The sequence below is a fragment of the Mastigoproctus giganteus genome, chromosome 14, assembly GCF_048544385.1.
Source record: "Mastigoproctus giganteus isolate SK-2022 chromosome 14, ASM4854438v1, whole genome shotgun sequence".
NCBI classification, from domain to species: Eukaryota; Metazoa; Arthropoda; class Arachnida; order Uropygi; family Thelyphonidae; genus Mastigoproctus; species Mastigoproctus giganteus.
Window position 1 is genome coordinate 98,072,191 of NC_143588.1, and position 13,933 is coordinate 98,086,123.

The window sequence follows — 13,933 nt, forward strand, 5'->3', positions numbered from 1 at the left end:
AGTCAGTCCAGAAACAGGCTGTCATAGCAGTCTCATCATTTTTAACAAATGAAAAGACCAGTTAACTTTTTGTAGTATCATCTATTTGAAAGTAGTGCATTACTAGGGCAACTTATTGCAAAAGCAAGTTTTTTTCTGCTGCGAGAATTAAGACTATTACATTGCCTATGCAGTTTAAATATTTCTGCCTGCAAAAACAGTTTTTTTTTTTTTTTACGTTGGTTTCTAAAGAAAAATGCATTTGTTGATACGAGGGCTAGATTTCTGTTTTAATATTTTCCAATTATAAAATGTTGATTTTTTGTAAAATGTGTTGAATTTTTAACGAATCCTGGCTTTGTATGTCAGACTTTACAGAGTTTAGTGTAAAATGAAATCATAAAAGTGAAAAAAAAAAAACTAAGCAATGTTCATCCCATAGTATTGCAAGTCTATGACTCCTCAAAGGAGATGCACCCTTGCATTCTCCAGAGTATATTATTTTTTTCCTAATTTTATAATTTTATTTTGAAAAATGTTTGAGAATATTTGATACTCAGTAGCAGAATTGCACTTTAACAAGTGTCACCATAATTGAAGAATTAAATTTGCCATATTTGTTTTGTGGTAATTTGTGTTCTGTTTTCTAAATAGTCCTGGATACATAACCACGTTTGTCTTTATCATAGTAGTACAAGGGCTATTCAATAAAGAATTATCATAATTTTTTTTATCATAATTCAGTCATCAGAATACATTGGAAAGACATCAATCACAGTCCATCCTCAAATGCATGTCAAAAAATGGCTTCCACCACATTTTTGAAGAATGGCAGAAACACTGGAGTAAATTATTCCCTCTTTAATGAAATGCATTTACTCCAGTGTTTCTGCCATTCTTCAAAAATGTGGTGGAAGCCATTTTTTGACATGCATTTGAGGATGGACTGTGATTGATGTCTTTCCAATGTATTCTGATGACTGGAAACTTTTTTTTCTTGTAGCTCCTTTAACTTTAAACTTCCAAACAGAGCTGTGTTGCTTCCTCTTGAGATGTCATCTGTCATTATCACCTTGTGCAGAACCTCACCATCTTCGATAACCATCTGTTGCAGCTCCTGACAAACCTCCTTGCAAACTTGCTCTTGTTCAGGTGTGAGTAGTCTTGGAACTCAGCATGCACAAACTTGTCATATGCAAATGGTAATGGATGTTTCCTACTGATATTCTCAACATCCCTGCCAGTTACCTTACTGTTATACATGATCTTCTCTCACGATTACAGAAGCAAGTGTTTGTGGTTTCTGTGGTTATAGCAGTGTTTGAAGCTCTAGGACTGCTGATTTTTGAGATTGAATCACATCCATCTTTAAACACTCTAAACTACCTGTGAGCTGTTATATGGAAGCTTAGATTCACCATAAGCCTCTTAACATTTCATACGCTTCAACTAATGTTTTCTTGAAACAGAAACAAAATTTGAGAGCAGCATACTGTTCCTTGCATGTCATGCCCATTTGTTATGTAGGCAAAAATGAAGAGGCATAAACTTGACCAGCTGCCAAGGTTACACCATGTGCATGAGTCAACTGTGCAGTTGCTATGTGATGCAGCTCGTTTTGGTCAAATTCCACACCTCAGCTAGAAATCGCAAGTGGTACTGTTGTTCACGAAAAATTATGTTCATTCTTTATTGAACGGTCCTTGTATATTAATGTTGGTGATGGTGGCAAATGATGCAAGGAAGCAAGCTTGTACAGCATCAGCAAAAAATATAAACAACGCTACCCACCCCATCTGTCCATCCTCTCTAATAATATCGCTAATTCTTTCTTAAATTTATTCAAGCTTTCCACGACACCAGCTGTTATTTTGATCCAACAATCAGTTGCTCTCTGACTAAAAGCAAATTTTTGCACATCTGTCCTTCAGCCATCCTTTTTTCAACTTGAGTTTATCCACTTGTGTGTATGTGTGTGTGTGTGTGTTGTCTGAGGAAGTCAGAATGCCATAAATGGGATGGCCACCTTTCCGTGGTGGCAAACTTTCTGTATTTCATTAACAGAACCCTATGAGCTGTTCAGGCAGTCCCCTAGCTGCATGGCTCAGAGAACTTTGTCGGAATTACAATTACCGCTAGGTCTCTTGTTCACCACCCTGAGTGTGCAGCCACCTAATTGGTGTGTTATTAAGGAATTACTCCTGTCCATATGCAATACTTTGCATTTGCCAACCTTAAACCTCAATTGCCACTTCTCGGCCCATCCGCCTAGATTTTCCTTCATCAATATCATTAATAAATACCATTTAACAGTAAGGGGTTCAGTACCCATTTATAACTATCCTGTCTTCTTCCATTCAACCATTTCTTTATTCATAGCAGTAACTTGACCCTAATGCCATACTGCTCCATTTGTACAGCAGTTTTTCGTGTGGAATAGTGTCAAAAGCTCTTCCGAAATCTAAATATATGTCAAAATTATTTTTGTCCAGTTCCGTTGTTACTGTGTCATAGTAGTTAATCAGTTTGATGTCAGACAGGATTTCTCCCACAACATACTTGTACTGTAATTTCTGTATAATTCCATTCCTGTTAAGATGATCCTGCAATATCCTTTCTTTAACCCTTTGCCTGTCCCGTGCATCACATGTGATACATACGACGTATTTTCTATATGCTTGTGCATCACATGTGATACACACTTGCTGGAGTTTTAAATACGTTAAATTTTCGATAAACGTCTGTAACTTACTCAGTTTTTCGATCTAAATGTGTTATAGTTTATCTTCCAACTCAGTGTGCATCACATCTGATTCACAAAGCGCAAGAATGTGAATTATCTGAAATATGGTGGAGTTTTTAAAGTCTGCCTCTGTGGGAAATCATAGTTTCATCGACGGAAATTTCTTCATCGGGGATATAAACTTCTTGAATTTTTTTTTATAAAGAGTTTTGTGAAATTAGAAATTTTATATAACCTGTTGCCAGGTACGGTACTGCTGCTTGATTGTCTGCGACATGCCAGTTTTTCAAAATCAGGGTAAATCTGTTATAGCTCATACCAATTTTGTGCAAACAAGGATGATAATATAACTCATCTTTCTTCCAGTAATCTTCTAGATTTGGATACCTAATAAGGCCTGTGGCAAAAATCACGCCAAGAGATGATCTCTGTTACATCGGACCATCTTTGCATACGTGATGTACGTCTAAGAGAATATCTTCTAAATGCTGCTGTGCATACTTATTTGTTTCGATCACCATTAGTTTTATAATTTCCTCGTCAATAAACTGCTCAAAAACATCAGTTGGTTGCACGATACCATTGGTTGGAGAAATACGTATTTTCACACCAGAATTTCCCGTGAAATTAATTCTTGGTGATTCTTAAATTGCTTCCCCATGTAGCCATATTTTGTGGATTATTGCGGTTAGGCTGTACATTTTCATCTACAGATGACTCCAAAGAAGAGAGAATTGTTTGAGTCGCTTTCTTCATTAGACTGTACATATTCATCTTCACTGCCATTGTCGGAATATTGGCCATCATAAAAAATCTCATCCTCAGAACTACTTTCTTTATCGCTAGTCGGTTGTTTTCTTTTCCCGTAAAACATTGGCGCCTCCGTAGCCAGGTGGGAAGGAGCAGCAGTGCATAGCACACGCTTCTTGATTAGACCGGGTTTCGAGCCCGTCACCACCAAATATGGAGGATACGGAAAGATCAGGGAATGACCACCGCATATCCCGGAGAAATATGGCCTTAGTTGCTAATGCTCCTAAAAAAAAAAAAAACCAAAACAACAACCGTAAAACATTGCAGGGTTCATATTTAGAACTTATTACAGCAAGGTAATAACAAACACTGGACCACTTGTGCACGTGTTCTAACTGTTTGGTGCGAATATAATACAAAGAAGTGGGAGGCGGCGTTAATTCTAATGTGCATTATATGGGATGCACAAAGCGGGTGGATAATAAATGTTTCTGGGTACGCTCTGTGCATCATATGAGATGCACACATCCTTGGTCCGTTACATGTACCCTGACCTACTAGATACGTAAAAAAATTACTCTAGAGAGCCATGCAACATGATAAAAGTAACTATTTCAAACGAATGTATGGCTTAGTACATGCAAAATATATGTGGACAGGCAAAGGGTTAATCATAGACTATTATTTTCCTTGGAACAAAAGTGAAGCTTTACAGGTCTATAATTGCTAACATCACCCTTTGATCCCCCCATGTGAGTACGCACACCTTCAATCTGTAGGAAACTCCCCAGAATCCAAGGATGCTCTCATAATTATGGCCAAGGGTTGCTTAACTCTTGCTGCTTTTTTAATATAACTGGATAGATCCCATCAGCTCTAGGTGCCTTATTCATTTTTAGCTTTAGCGATTTCTTTTCCCCTTCTCAGTTATAACAAAATTATTGATCTTCCAGTTATAACTTGGTGTTCCTATTCGAAAAAAACATCTTCATGCATGAATGTAGGTGCAGAATATTTATTTAGATTGTCAGCAACCTGAACAGGTTGCTGACAATCTAAATAAATATTTTGCACCTACATTCAGTAGGTATGCTGCTCATACCTCGTGGGCCAATTTATCCTTTTCTTTATAGTGTTATTATAAGCAAAGAATTCTTTAGTACATTTCTCTGCATTCTTAACCAAGGACTTGCAGTCTGCTGTAGTTTGCCTAATCCCTCTTAGTGACGAGGTAGACTAGCTTGTACTTACTATAGGTTTCCATATGCCCTTTGCCAATTTATAATCATTCCATGCATTTTTCTTCTCTCTCAGTAGTCAGATCAGTTCATCTGACATCCATTTAGAACTTAACCATAAACAGCATCTCTTGCTGGTATAAAAAGCTTAGTACAGTAGACTTTCAGAATAATGGCATCTTTGGGGATTCAAGGTGCCTTTATTTCGATTTTTCCTCTATCTAGTAAGTTTTATTTTTAATATAAAATGTCACAAAAAATAGATTACTGTATGCTGTAGCAAAAGATTCTTTGAACTGGTATAACAATTGCAACTGACCTTAATCCCATAGAGAGCGAGGGAGTGTATGTAAACAACTTAGAAAAACTGTTTTTATTCTTTTGTTAATTTAATGCAGAAATAGAGGCTAAGTAAAAAATAGAGATTAAGAATGCAATTTTATTAACTGCACATAAAAAAACAAATGTGTTGACAATCCATTAACACACTCCTGCTTATGCCCCATTCTATTTTCTTTATTATATCAAGTTTAGTCTGCGTAGGTAGCACAGTGGTATCGTCACCATTCTCTCCACACCGGGTAGAAAAGGCCTGGGTTAAAATCTCATTGATGATGCCAGGAACGTGTGTGGGCTTTTTTTTTTTTTTTTTTTCCAATCCGTGGCTGAATTAGTCGGTCTCAGGTGTAGCCAGCAAGGTTTTTCCCCAGAAACTGGGGTTTTTCATACAGCAAAGCAGGCAAATCAGCCAGAGAATGCATGCAATTTATAGACACAATATACTTAGGTATATGAATTAAGTTTCCGGGTGACCCTAATGTTAGTTTTGATTATATCAAGTTTGTCATTAAGCTTTAATGTTGTTCTTCTTTGTATGATGTTTATTAACTTTAGGAGCCATAATGAGGGGTTTTTAATTTAAAATAAATGTAAAATCATGTAATCTGCACTGTATGTAAACATCCGATCTCAATGTGCTGTTAGCTCCAATGTTCTGTTATCAGAAGGAAATGTGGGTGAAGAAGAAGAAATGTTTCTTTTTTGTATAGGTAACATTTGTTTATTTTTAATGTTATAAAATTTTATTTGGCAGCTTTTTATTAGAAAACAGACTTAATTGCATTTTAGCATTAGCATTAGCATTAGTAGAGGCATTTGATGCAAGAAAGCAAGCTTATGCAGCATCAGCCAAAAAAAAAAAAAAAAAAAAAAAAAAGTAACATAAATAAATAAAAATAACCACTTCCACTTCACCCCTCTGTTCGTTCGAAATACCTGTCCAGCTGAGCCTTAAACTTATTTAGGCTATCAACTTCCACGACAAGGGATGGAAGTCTGTTCCACCCACCAACCACCCGCTGGCTAAAGGCAAATTTCCGCACATCTATCCTACATCTGTCTTTCCTCAATTTGAATTTATGCCCTCTCAGGTGATTTTTCTGAGCTAGAGGAAGAATCCCATCAGCATTGAGCATGCTCAAACCATTCAAGGCTTTGTACACCTCTATCAGATCACCCCGCTGGTGCCTAGTTTCCAGACACTGTAATTTGCAAAACTTAAGCCTTTCTTCGTAAGAGAACCCCTTTGTCCCATTCACCAATCTAGTTGCCCTTCTCTGTACTCGTTCCAGCAGCTCTACATCCTTCCTGAAATGAGGCCTCCAGGCCTGTATACAGTACTCTAGGTGTGGCCTGACCATTGCCTTATACAAGGGAATAATCACCTCCTTATCCCTGCTAGAAAAATTCCTATATATCATTGACAATACACCATGAGCTACTCTTGCAGCTCGTCTGCACTGCTCAGAGAACTTCATATCTGCCTGCACCACCACCCCCAGGTCCCTTTCATTCTCTACCACTGTCAGTGTAGTACCCCAGAGTTGATACGTTGCTTTGGGGTTGCTGTTTCCCATATGTAGTACTTTACATTTGTCAATGTTAAACTTCATTTGCCACCTCGAAGCCCATCTGCTCAACCTTTCCAAATCCTGTTGCAGCAGCATAGTGTCAGTAGTGTCCTTGACAACCCTGCCAACCTTCGTATCGTCTGCAAACTTGGACATTAAGCCTGATATACCATCATCAATATCATTTATAAATACAGAAAACAATAAAGGCCCCAATACTGAACCCTGAGGGACTCCACTAATAACATTAGTCCACGATGAGCAGTGTCAATTGATTACCACTCTCTGTCTTCTCCCCCTCAACCACCCCTTTATCCATAGCAGCAACTTGCCTCCAATGCCACACTGCTCCAATTTGTGCAGCAGTCTTCCATGTGCAACAGTATCAAAAGCCTTTCTAAGATCCAAGTATATAATATCAAAGTTATTCCCTGCATCCAGTTCTTTTGTGACTGCATCATAGTATCCAATCAAATTGGTCAGGCAAGACTTCCCCTTAACAAAACCATGCTGTGTCCTAGCTATAACTGAAGTCTTGTCTAGATGATCCTGCAGTGCTTCTTTCACCAGTGCCTCCATTAATTTTCCGGGAACAGAAGTTAAACTCACAGGTCTATAATTACTTGTGTCAGCCTTTGATCCCCCTTTGTGAATTGGGGTCACATTTGCACATCTCCAGTCAATGGGTACCTCCCCTGATTTATACTTCGGCACGACAACCAAGTCAGTAGAGTTTACAATAAATCAATACAAATATTTATCGTATTTAGTAGTCACGGGCTTGAACTCTGGTCCACTCAAGGAACGCGTGCTATGCACTCTGGCTCCTGACCACTCGGCTACGTCACGCCTATTTGGTCTTATTGAGGGGTTTTTAATTTAATTATTCCCTGTATGCTTCCCATATAAAATTTGCAGTTGGTAACAGCTTCAGCTAATCCCACTTAAAGGAATTTAAAACCTGTCTAAGACCACCGTAGTCACCTTTATGAAAGCAGAATCCTTCCCCTTATACTTGTTAGCACTTATAAGTATATCCCATATCAGTATATTATGTTCACTTTCACACAGTGGTTCCTGTATCTGGATATACTTTATGCATGAGAAGTCACTGCTAATGAGACCAAGAGTTGTCTCTCTAACTTGCTACTGTGTGCGTGTGTGTGACTAGCCTACAGGTTACAGTCAATATCTTGAAAGTGAACCTCTCCCATTTATAAGACATTCTGATCTACTGGCCCACTCTACCTGCCTGTGTAGTTGTTTGTGACATTTGGAATATTATTCTTATTTTAGTTTCCCGTTGCTTATATCACACCAAACTGACTTAACATTGCACTGGACAACCTCATCATCATCTGGGTGTGCACTGCCTTAGATTCAGTGTGCTTCCTATCGAGAGCATTACTCCTTCCTGTCCTGCCTATCCTTCCTTTACTTTAACAAACATTTGGACTATCTTCATGCAAAAATTAAAAACTTCACTGTTGTTGATTTGGATCTCATGGTGGTCCTTGGGCCTTAGTTCCAAAACTCTGTGCTTATTATATAAAGTGATTTTTCATCCCACATGCTCTTATTGTGCTAGAGCTGCATTTAGTCATGCAAAAAAGGTTCTCTTTCAAAATTGCTTGCAATCCATTTGGCATTCTATGCTTCTTTCTATAATGCCAAGCCCATTGCACTTTTTCTACTAACTCTATCATTACAGACTGGATTTCTGCCAGTTGACCTTTTTGACCTTTATTTAATCTTTAGGGTTCCCCCCCCCCCCCGCACCATGGTTTAACTGTTACCTTCATTGATATTACATTCAACCTTACCTTTTCCAAAATCTGAAAAAGCTCAAATTTGGGATTTATTAATGGTTCATTGGCAGGATCAGTGGTCTTCCACAACAGAAGGAACTGTTAATGCATTTTTGATCCTTCAGTTGTTATTATCACTTCAATAAATACAATAGCAGCATCCACTCACGTGTGTGTCCTTCATTTTGGACAATAAACAGGGTGACAACTTGTCACAATCTTGAACCTGGCTGGTAGAAGGGAAACATTGGCATAATATTCATGTTTATATCACCCCACACCATTTATCTTGAGTTAATTGAAGTATAGATATTTTACAATGCAATGTATGCACTGCCTAAGTTGCAGTGTACAAATTTGGTAATGAACTTTTCTATTTATATAGAAGAGTGGTAATGAACTTTTCTATTTATATAGAAGAGTCCAGAATGACCAAAGCTTGTATGGAGAAAGGGGAGAGTATGCTTTATATTGTTTGCACTGGTTAAATACTTCAGTGGAACATCGTGTAGCACCCATGATTTTCCAATTATTATTACCAAATTGTAATAATAAAAAAAATATCATTTTATATTTTAATAGTGCTCGTTACTACAAGGATCCTGAAAGTGATCATGCTCGTCGGGATTACACTCCAGAGTCAGAAATCCACAGCTCTCGTCGCCGAGACAGACATCATAGACAACATGAGAAAAGTAAGAGACATATACGTGATACACAGTCGTCAGATCTTTCTGATAGTATTGACAGTCATAATTCAAGTAATCTGCGAAGACATCAGAAAAATCGCAGTCGGCATCATCGACATCACAAGCACCATTCCAGAAGTCATAGCTCAGAGGTGATTATTCTCATTCTTGTTTATGTTTTTGGTTTTTTTTACTGAAATCATTAGATTTGTTTGTATCATATAAAGCTCTAATTTTAGCCAAATGTTATTAATGTTTATTAAACTTCAGATGGATTCAATGAAAGTCTTTATTTTGAATGGTTTTTATTGTTCTGACCTGTTTTGTAGTATTGAAAATCAATCACACTGTAATTTTTCAAGAAAAAGGAGCTTAGAGCAATTTTGAATTTCCAATTAATTGTAGATATAATTACTTTGGCTTTTTTTTTTTTTTTTTGGTCCTGTTATTTTTTATTTTGTGTAGATCAGGTATTGTTCCTTAAGGACACCAAGTAAAAACAGGAGATTTCTACCTGAGGTTTTATTCATTTTGTTCATTCTGTTTTGAGTCGTTTATGGAAAATATTTTGACTGTAGAGATTATTTAGTGAAAAGAGTGGCGTGTGTCATTGTATGTTTTTTTTTAACACAGTGAAATCTCATTGTTATAAACCTGAAGTGAAACATTTTTAGTAAAATTGAGGGAATGGGAAAATATATTTCAGTAGTTCTGTTATTTACTAATGCTGATGAACATATTCCTTTAATTGATTTAAAAAAGTCAGCTTTGACTTCCAAAAATTTACTGAATTAAAAAATTTGAATTACTAGAAGAAAAGAAAGATATATGGGATGATTATGAATTATTGGGTTGGGGGGTTAAGAGTGTAAAGAACAGTAATGTTAGCAGTGAAAATGTAAGGAATCACCCATATTGGTTCATTTGGTATCTATGTAACAGTGTTGATACGCCTGTACTGGTTGCTGATAAGCCAAATAAATATCTTGCATCTGTCTACATTCATGTGGGAGGGACTTTTTAAACATGAATGATCTAACTACTGTAATATTAATTGGGAGTTAAATCATTTTGATACCAGAAAAGGGACTAGAAGTAAAAGTTTTTTTTTTTTTTTTATGGAAACCCCAAACACGAAAGGTATCAAAACCTATAGTACTTAGTACCGTGCATGGGGTGAAAGTAAAGTATGGGGGGGGGATGCCGGAAACTTTGCTCTAGAGACTAAACATGGGTTTCACCACTTCAAGCCTCCAATAAGCAAAGTGGTGGTATTGTACCGGTCGATGAGTTACTGCAATTAAAAGTGAACATGACACCAGAAGCTGATAGAATGTCTAATTGTATTGAAGGAAGAAGCCAAAGAGGTAAGCAAACCTTTAAGCTTTAATATCCTGTGTCAGCAATAAATGGAATGTCTGCTGGGAGGCTGTTTTCCATTATGTGGGAAAAAAAAAAAAAAAAAAAGAAAGTTGAATTTGCATTGTAGATGTTGATTTAGAGAAAAATACACCCTAAATTGATTTTCTCCACTTAAAATTGTAATGTTTGCATTTACATTACATGTAAACTAAATATTGGCTGGACTTTTATCTACAAAAATTAAGGCCACAGCTTTTATTCAGTATTTGTTATATTTATTGTTTGGTGACTAATATGGAATTTGGTTTGTCATATTGTAATGCATCCTGAGATCAGTTCATCTTTAAATGATGCTCTACCACTGTTCCAATTGAAGAACTAAGGTTTTGTTATTTTGGCCTTTTTGTATGTGTTAATGTTGTATATAGTTGCAGGGCTTCTTCCTCACTGAAAAAAAATCATGGAATACAAAAAATGTTGAGTAGTTAATACTGTGAGGGGAAAATAATTTTAGAAAAAATATATATGAAGCAAATAGCTTTAGAATATGGTTTATTACCTTTCACAGTGACTGCAATCATGTATCATGTGACATGCATTAATATAGCACAATACAACAGAAAGAAGGATTCTGACTGAAAGACTGAGCTGTATTAAAAGTTTTCTGGATTCTAATTTGTGAAAGTTGGTGGATATGAAATTGCACACTTGATGTGGATAAGTTTTTGCCAATTTGCCTTTCATGCAGACTACTGGTTTTAGTGATCTGAAGTTCAGGAATGGCATAATTTATCACAATTTAACTTAAATTATAAATTCATAATATATGGTTTTAAAATGCAGTGATTTTTTTTTTTTTTTTCTTAACAATGAGGTGTCACTTTTTTTTTTTAATGGTGAGGTTTGTATTTTATCAAGAAAGAGAAGCAAATGATGTGAGCAGTTTTTTAAAATATTTGGAAATATTTTGAGTGAAATAGTTTCAGTATAATTTTACTGATTTAATTCTTTGTAGTATGTCAGATGTTGATATGAGGAATATCTTGATGGTTATCTTCTGCAACTTCATTTGAAAAAAAAAAGCTATTGTAGTGAACTTTTGCATTTGAAAAGTGCTCTTTCATTGAAGAATAACCATTCCAGATTAATATGCACAGCAGTAGTACACAATTTCTGCTTATTCATATCTCAAATTAGAGGCATTCTAGTATAGCTTTGTTATTTAATATTCATATTAAAGAAGATTGTTTGTAGTTATCTGTTTTCATGTGTACTAAAAACCTTCTAAAGACTATTCTATTTCTAAGGCTCTTCTGATACTGGAATAGTATTATGTTAAAGGTTGAATATGGTAGCAATTCTCTGCCACTTATGCTGGTGGAGTTAATTCCTCTAGATTCCATTTAATTTTATTCTATTTTTCTTTGAGACACAGTTAAAAATAAATGTTTGTTTTAACATTCATTAGTATTCAGTTGTAAATAACTGAAAATAAGTTTACGATGTTCAGTTTCTAATACATTGTATACCCCAAAATTATCCAGTTTCTCACTAGAAATTGAATTTGGTAATTACATTCAGTTGGTATGTGGATGACTATACCCAGTTGATATGAGCAATAACACATTTTACTATTTGAATGCATGTATCTTGTTTTGCAAATTTGAACAGAAATTCAGTTAAATCTTAATATGTTGTTATCATTTTTTGGAACTGACATTTTCTTGTGGACATCTTTTCATGTTGTGTATTTCTGCGTTCTTTACCAGCAAACCGTATAATATTCAGAACCACAGTTCATGTTAATATTAACAGTTCAGAAATTATTTTTCAATATTTCTGCTTGAGTTAAATATTAGTTCTCCAGTTGGTAGCATTGATTATTTCAACGTAAAAATTAGATTAACATATTGTTCCAAAAATAAGTAACTTCCACATCTAATTAACTAGTGTTTAGAATTACCAATTAAAGGGCGATTAAAAATTAACTCGACTATTATTGAAATTTATTGCATGTGTTTCAGTTAGAATATTACTAGTTAAGTTTTAACTAGTCATTACATGTTAAATCAATAGGTTTGTTGAATTTTTATTGTCAAATATGAAATTACATCTTCCTATTTCAATAAATTTAGAGATACAGCATCTTGAAAAGTTAGCATTGGCAAAATGTTAGGAAACAGAACTTACCCTAAAAAAAATAAAATAATTTACTCATTTCATTTGCCATTTATTCAAACTAGTCACTTTAACAGCACCAGATGGAAGTTTAATTTTATTTTGGTAATCAATTACTCTGGATGCATGCAAATTTCAACACATTAGTTCTGCAATCTTCCTTTTTCAATTTGTGTGTGTATGCGCACATGAATTGTCTAAGTTAAGAATCCTTAAATTTTTTTTCCCTTTGGTTCACTAAAATGTTTATAAGCAGTCCTAATTGAGATACTGTCATTGATATACATCTTGATACAGGTAGAATGTCTGAAATCTATCTACCTTAGAAATGGGGGGCATGCAACTTTATTTTAGGATCTCTTAAAAATATGTGCACCAGGGTCTGGCACATAAGTGTGAAGTGGTAACCTAGTAAAATTGAAAAATCTAGCATTCTCTTAGTGTGTGCTGAAGATTGAAAGTTGTATTTAATCACATCTTAAATAGTCTTTTGTTATAAATAGTACTTGAAACCAAATTAAATCTGAACTATAAAATACTTAATACAGGAAAAGTTGCTAAGCATTTTCCTAAAATGAAAAACTTAGAACCATTAGGCTGTTTTAAATTCATCTTAACAGCTCACCTATTTATAATGGGATTATGGTATTTTGATCTTCAGGCTCACATCTGGTGAGTATGGGCTTGGCACACCCAGGGTCCTGAGCTGGATATCATCATTCTTCTCTTCCTTGGTGACTCTCTCTCTCTCTCTCTCTCTCTCTCTCTTTCTCTCTGTCTGTCTGTCTGTCTCTCTCTCTCTCTCTCAGGGTAACACGGGAATTTTTTTTTTTTGGCTGGTGCAGCATAAGCCTCAGGCTTCCTTGCACCATGTAGCTATTAATAATAATAATAATATACTAAAAGGATGCTGACTTAAGTCATATGTGGATACATTTATTAGAATAAATTGTGCAAAATGTATGAATGTTACATTTATATACAAATTCCAATCTAAAAATAAAATTCATGAGCTAAGTTTGAAAAATCTTAAATTGTTGGATGAGGTAAGTTTCATGTTTCTAAGTGCATATACATTGCTTTTGATGATCATATAAAAAGAAACCAAATGGTGGCAGTGTTACTTTTAATGTCTCAGACATTGCTTTCTCCAATTAGTTCCATTAATAATAGGGTTTTTCTTTTGCCCATCACTTTAACTGAAAAATAAATGCATAGTAAAACCTCAGTAATTCACAATAATAGGGGTAAGAGGAGGTACAAATTATTAAAT

General features: G+C 35.4%; 1 protein-coding gene across 2 annotated transcripts in view; it reads left to right on the forward strand.

Annotated features, from left to right (window-relative positions):
* LOC150075423 (serine/threonine-protein kinase Doa-like) overlaps window positions 1-13,933 on the forward strand; it is a 195,194-nt gene that overhangs the window by 22,383 nt on the left and 158,878 nt on the right. For both annotated transcript variants that reach the window (XM_090389233.1, XM_090389234.1), the window contains exon 3: window positions 9,014-9,272. In XM_090389233.1, the coding sequence (XP_090245359.1) occupies window positions 9,014-9,272 (259 nt within the window). The remainder of the gene's footprint in view (window positions 1-9,013; window positions 9,273-13,933) is intronic.